At 33.3% G+C, this 6135-nt stretch overlaps 2 protein-coding genes across 2 annotated transcripts; both read left to right on the forward strand.

Moving 5' to 3' along the window:
- Positions 1-833: 833 nt before the first annotated feature.
- LOC134281064 (uncharacterized) lies at positions 834-1370 on the forward strand. Its single transcript, XM_062763524.1, has one exon. It carries the CDS (start codon positions 834-836, stop codon positions 1368-1370), a length of 537 nt encoding a protein of 178 aa, XP_062619508.1.
- Positions 1371-3965: 2595 nt separating this feature from the next.
- LOC134281065 (uncharacterized) lies at positions 3966-4762 on the forward strand. Its single transcript, XM_062763525.1, has 2 exons — positions 3966-4070; positions 4193-4762. The coding sequence occupies exons 1-2, from the start codon at positions 3966-3968 to the stop codon at positions 4760-4762; spliced, it is 675 nt and encodes a 224-aa protein (XP_062619509.1).
- Positions 4763-6135: the final 1373 nt, after the last annotated feature.

Here is a 6135-nt window from a genome sequence, read left to right on the forward strand (position 1 = left end):
TTATATTTTGATAAAATACAGATATTTAAGGTTTGTTACTAGACTTCAGTTCTAGGTTCACCTCCGTTCACACCTTTAATTGGTATCAAATTATCAATCGACCATGGAGAGCTGTGTTTGTTAGTTATTAACATACAGGTAATTTTTGACACCTGTCTGAGATAAGCCCACGGCGTGGTTCACACCTATTAAGAAATGACTGAGGGACTGTGGCATGTTTTCTCTTCTTTTTTTAAATACAAGTATCTGTTCAATTTACCGCGATTAAATGTGTAGCCGTTTATTCTCTATAATATAGAAATTTAAAAGATCATTTAATAATTCTATACGAGGTAAAAAAAAAAAAAAGTTCTAAAATTTTAAAATTTTATTTGTCTTGCCTTCTTTTAAGATTAAAATAAACAAAGAAAACATAAAGATCTACGACTTTGGATACTATTACCATGGAATTAAATTCAGTGGGACACCGCTTCGATTTGAAGCGACCGAAATCCCTAGGCATGCGCATAAGCCAGTGCTCAGTGTCGCTCTTTTCCCTATATATTCTATTAAGAGCGACACTGAGCACTAGCGACAGTTTTCACGGTTACAGCGGCATTGATCTCTTTCTGATTGACTCTACTGGTAACATTTTACATCATCGAACAGATAATCAAAGTATTAGTTCACAAACAGTAAGCCTTGCTGGAGAACTCATTTACATCGACTTGGATTCTAATTTATGTTTACTTTGTAAGGATAACAAAACAAAAATAACACTGACGAAAAAATCTGAATTTTGGGAACCGTCCGAAATCTTTTGCTCTCAATTCTCCGGAAATTTGCTCGTTTTAATGAAAAAAGACCCCCAGTACAGCCAGTTATTTGCTCCCTATTATAAAGAGAGTAAAGTGATTAGATTCAAGGGAATAAAAGAAAAGGACCAAACCTTCCAGTTTGATGACAAGGGTTGTCTACTTTATTATGACCCTGAACTTATCACAGAGAACCGAAACGGAGATATTATTGTTTCCGATAGGTTAAGCTATCTTAGTTTTGAACGATCATTTCTAGTTGTGATAGACCGAAATGGAAGATATTGCTTCAGCTACTATGGATCACAATACGAGCCCCGACTGGAACTAGACATGTGGGGGGTTTGTACAGATGCACTGTCAAACATCCTTATAGCTAACCAAAATCCTAGCACAGTGCATATGATTAACAAAGATGGCAAATTCCTTTCCTTGCTACTGACAACGGAACACGGTTTAAGTGGTCCATGGGGTCTCAGTTACGACGATAAATCTCATCTTCTGTGGGTTGGATCTATTAACGACAACAGGTTGTGTGTGTACAGATATATCGAAAGACAGAATCACTCTGTATAACGTTTAAAATTACTATGAAATACACATGTATTATAGTAATTTTGTCAGGGATATTCAAAGCAAAACATCTTTGTTGATCAGAAGCTCTTTTTCATTTAAAAAAAAACGAATGACTAAGACCGAAAACTTGAATTGATTAATTGTAAAGTTTTGTAAAATAAATGATTTTGTTTAATATTGATAGCATTAAAAAGAATATACTACATTATACATTCTATATTCTTTTGAAAAAGATAAATACTGATTCCAATATAAAGTAAATTAAAAGGATACAAGTATAATTGAATACTGCTCTTACTCGTAAGTTCTACACTGTTTATGTAAAACGGTCCCGGGAGTGTCAATTCGTGTAACAACATTACAATCTAATTATATATGTTGCAGTTGCAAACAAAGTCATATAATATTCGAGATGCTTTCTCTTATAAACAACCCTGAAATATCGACTTACATGTATTTGACTGAAGCTTTTAAGCCTTTTTTAGTACAACATTTTAGTAGTAAATATCTTCTCATCATGAAACCAGGTTCAGGTAGAATCTGAAGATCCAAAGGTAGTGGTTCTTTCTCCATGGGATCCGCAGGGATGGATGTTTAAACAATGGAAAAGTGCATAAGTATATAGTTTTTGATGACCACATAATGGGGACTCTGCATTTTGCTTGTGAAGATCGGGAAAACGGGAAAATCTAAAGATATAACATCATCCTTATTATTCTGTTGTGATTTATATTGACTATTAAATCTTCTGTTCGGATTTGGATGGCCTGAATTTTGTGTAAGAGATTCACTGAGAGAGATTGTTGATATGCATTCAAAGCAGCCTCATAATTTCCCGTTATTTGGTGAAATATTCCAAGAATGACTTTATCTAGTCTCAGACATTATAAGTAGACAGTTTAATTCTTCTGTGCTCTTCGGCCGGACTACCACAGGATGTCTCTTGTGTAACAGATCCAGTAACTTTTCTCTTGGTTTTTGAATCACTGCATTAAAGTGAAAGTTAACATGTGGGTTCTTTACAAGAGAACGTAAAACAACATACAATCATTTAATTAATTAAATTATGTGCAACAAAAATATATATCATATTGCCTGTCTAAATGGGCAGAGAAAAACATTAATGATCCGTCTATAGTACAGCCTATGATCCGAATCATGTAGACTTTAAATTTAAACTTTTTTTTACATTGATCGATCTAGCTAATTGTCATTCAAAATACCTGTGGTGACGTTTCTCAGATAAATAAAAACTATGAAACCTATCTCGTTACAACACTGGTGAGATAAGGTAAGTATAATACTTACCAACTTAATGAAATGTAAAGAATAATCCATGATGATAATGATATGCGATGTGGGAATCGAGCTAATATACTTAGAATGGAGATCCTTTGTCTAAGTATAAGTTTAAGTTTAAACATATATCGTTTAAAGGGAAATTCAAAATGGCTATGTCTTGAAATTTATACAAATGCATGCTCGAAACTTTACAGTGAACACAGCTTCCCCAATTGGTGCACTTCTTGAATGATTTATGACAAAAATTGTAAAACAATGAAAATGTTAACTTAAAACTTTTCATCTTTATTGCCGAAAACTTGCGCCCATATGAAAATTGTAAAGACCTCTAAAAATAAAATAGACATTTCCCTTTAAAATTTCTTCGTACTTTTCTTATCGGAATGTTTATTGAAATACATGTCTTATAAATACCGAATAATAAAAGCTTTCCTATGCTACGTTGATATACCCCATTGAATTCGAAATGAGAGCCACCACAGAGAGTGACACATCTGTTTCATATTTGAATATTCAACTTGAGAAAGACGATATTATATAGCATCAGAAAATAAATAAATTTTAAGATTTATTAAGTGATTGCATCTTTTCTTTTGACAATTCGATCCCTTATCTATTTTGCATATGCTATTTTAGTCTGCATGGAGTTTATATGTCTCGTGGTCGATTCGACCGTGATGAAATTGCATGTTTAAATGCTTTATGAACAAACTCAATACTTTCTTAAACAAGGGAAATTTTGACAAAATAAGTGATGATACAGGAATATAAAATGCATTGTTTAAAGATAAAATTTTTCAAATGGTATATACTATGTATATATGATCGATGCAATGACATATACAATAAGTCGTTTAAAGGAGTCTCGACTGACGTCTAGATTCAATTTGTGAGGTCCTAACGTTACTAATTTTTGCGTTTACCTGATCACACCAAGGAGCAAAAGGTTTATGTGACCAGTTGACAGGGGATGTTAACTTCTCATTAAATTGACTCCTGATTCCGCCTTTGTTTTCAGACGACCGCGTTGCCTCTACTCATTTGTTACATAATCAATGTTGGCCTTTATAAATCCTTTTTTTCATGCTTTAAATTTTTTTCTTTTGCGTGTTAAGTAAAATCTATGCAGAAGATGCAAGTTTGTTTCGCGGGAAAATTCAACTTAGCAAGACTAGAAAACGACGAGTGGAAAATGAACGACTCCTGAAACTGATGCCTAGACCGGTGTTACAGAAAACTGTCACTTTTCAGGGCACTTGTTGTGGTCATATTTCTTTTGTGACGTCAGACCGAATGTGGGTAAGTGGTGGTAGCACAAATCTTTTCCTTATCGACTCAGATGGTAACACGTTAGACCATCGGACAGATGAACAAAACCTGAGTCCTGGTTCCCACACAGTGAGTCTTGCCGGAGAACTCATTTACATAGATTTAGATTTAAATATCTGTAAACTATGTAAGAATTACAAAACTAAAATTACACTAAATTAATGCATAAATCTGAATCATGGATTCCGCAGGAAATTTACTGTTCTCAGTTATCTGGAGATATGCTTGTTTTGATGAAAAAATATATCCCGTCACCTCCAGTTGATGATGTAGAGGCAAAAATTGTCAGATTCAATGGATTAGAAGAAACACAGACCGTCCAGTTTGATGCCAAGGGTAATAATCTTTATATTGACCCTGAGTGTATCACAGAAAACAGAAACGGGGATATTATTGTTTTTGACCTGATTCATGATATCCTTCTTGGGCCATCATCACGTCTAGTTGTGACAGATCAAAATGGAAGTAATCGCTTTACTTACTATGGATCAAAAAATGACCCCCGACTGAAACTGGAAGCAACTGATATTTGTACAGATGCACTGTCAAACATCCTCATAGCTAACCAAAGCTCAAGCACAGTGCATATGATTGACAAGGATGGCATATTTCTTTGCTTGTTATTGACAACAGAACACGGTATAAGGGGTCCTTGGGGTATGAGTTATGACGAAAAATCTCATCGTCTGTGGGTTGGATCTATTGAGGACAACAGGTTATGCGTGTACAGATATATCGAAAGACAGAATCACTTTTCATAGTGTTAAAATTACTAAGAAATATTTTGTGAATAAGAACAGTATTCAAACTCAAACGTTCATTAAACAATACAAACTGAAGCAGAGCAAACATTGACCTGCAAAACATCTCAGGTTGGATCAGGTACCAAGGAGGTACTACAATAGTACCTAGATAAAAGAAAAACCTCGGAACATATTTTACCAATATTTCAAAATTAACATCACTGATCCCATTGTTTTTTCTTTCATCATTTTAAACTACTTGATAATTGTGACTGAACATTAAAGTCGTAAAGGGTTTGATACAAGGAAATATGTAATTGCCTAATATGTAGATTTTTGGTAATCCATATATGTTACTTTGTAGTGCAAAACCTAACAAAAATACTATAGTTAATTATAGTTTACAAAAGTTAACAATGGTGAACTCTTTGGCAGTATGAAAACTTTGATTTACTATGAAAAATTTGATTTAACATGGTGATAACTATGGAATTTTGATTTACTGTGAAACATTTGATTTAACATGGTGAAATTTGATTTACTAAGTGATAACTATCACAATTTAGTGATCACTTTGAAAACTTTGATTTACAAATAGTGATCACTTGGGCACTACTAGTGAACATTTTAAAAACTTTGATCTACTATAGTGAACTCTTTGAAAACTTTGATTTACTATAGTTTACTTTAGTTACATGTAATTATAAAGATGGTTAACAACAGTTGTCTTTAGTATTTTTGTTAGAAAAATGGTCATATTTTTTAGCATTGTTACATCTGAAAAAATATGATAAAGGATAAAGTGGTTAATAAAAGATCTCAAATTTAAGTAAGATGCGCACTGACCACCTTTTTTCTCTGCGATTTTGAGCCATACTATATGAGTACTTAAATGTGTATCCAAAATGCATTTCTCCAAAAATTCTTGCTCTAACAAATTTCACGAGTGACATACCTTAAAGCATAAAACTTTCATCTCACAGTATTAGTTACAATTTGTAACCCTAATTTAAAGATTATATTCAGTGGAGAGCCAACGTAGTCGCAATATGAGAAATTTATTGCACACATCTGACCGATAAACCTACGGTTTCTTTGATTGGATTGGATAAATTCCAGCTGCTATTACTTTGATTGTAACGAAGCATTACACTTCTTAATGTATTAAACAATGGTATCCCAGTATTGTTGTCTTTGAGATTTATAGGCAAATGTGAATACTACTAAGCAATAGAAAACACAATTTCTCCTTTGTTTCGGATATATTAAATAGCAACCATGTCAAACACTTTTTTATAAAGCACTAAGCGAAAAAAATAGACATTCATACTGAAAGGAAAAAGAAACGCAGGGTAACACAAGATGCGGATATTTCTTGATTGCATGACCTA

The sequence above is a fragment of the Saccostrea cucullata genome, unplaced genomic scaffold (genome assembly GCF_032062105.1).
Source record: "Saccostrea cucullata isolate Sc308-1 unplaced genomic scaffold, CSIRO_AGI_Scuc_v1 ctg5550, whole genome shotgun sequence".
NCBI lineage: Eukaryota > Metazoa > Mollusca > Bivalvia > Ostreida > Ostreidae > Saccostrea > Saccostrea cuccullata.

Excerpts from the sequence above, each read along its gene's own strand:
- LOC134281064 (XM_062763524.1), top strand. The coding sequence starts at position 834 with ATGAAAAAAGACCCCCAGTACAGCCAGTTATTTGCTCCCTATTATAAA.
- LOC134281065 (XM_062763525.1), top strand. The coding sequence starts at position 3,966 with ATGTGGGTAAGTGGTGGTAGCACAAATCTTTTCCTTATCGACTCAGAT. Across the intron at positions 4,071-4,192 it reads TGAGTCCTGGTTCCCACACA|GAAATTTACTGTTCTCAGTT; the intron begins GTGAGTCTTGCC and ends TGGATTCCGCAG.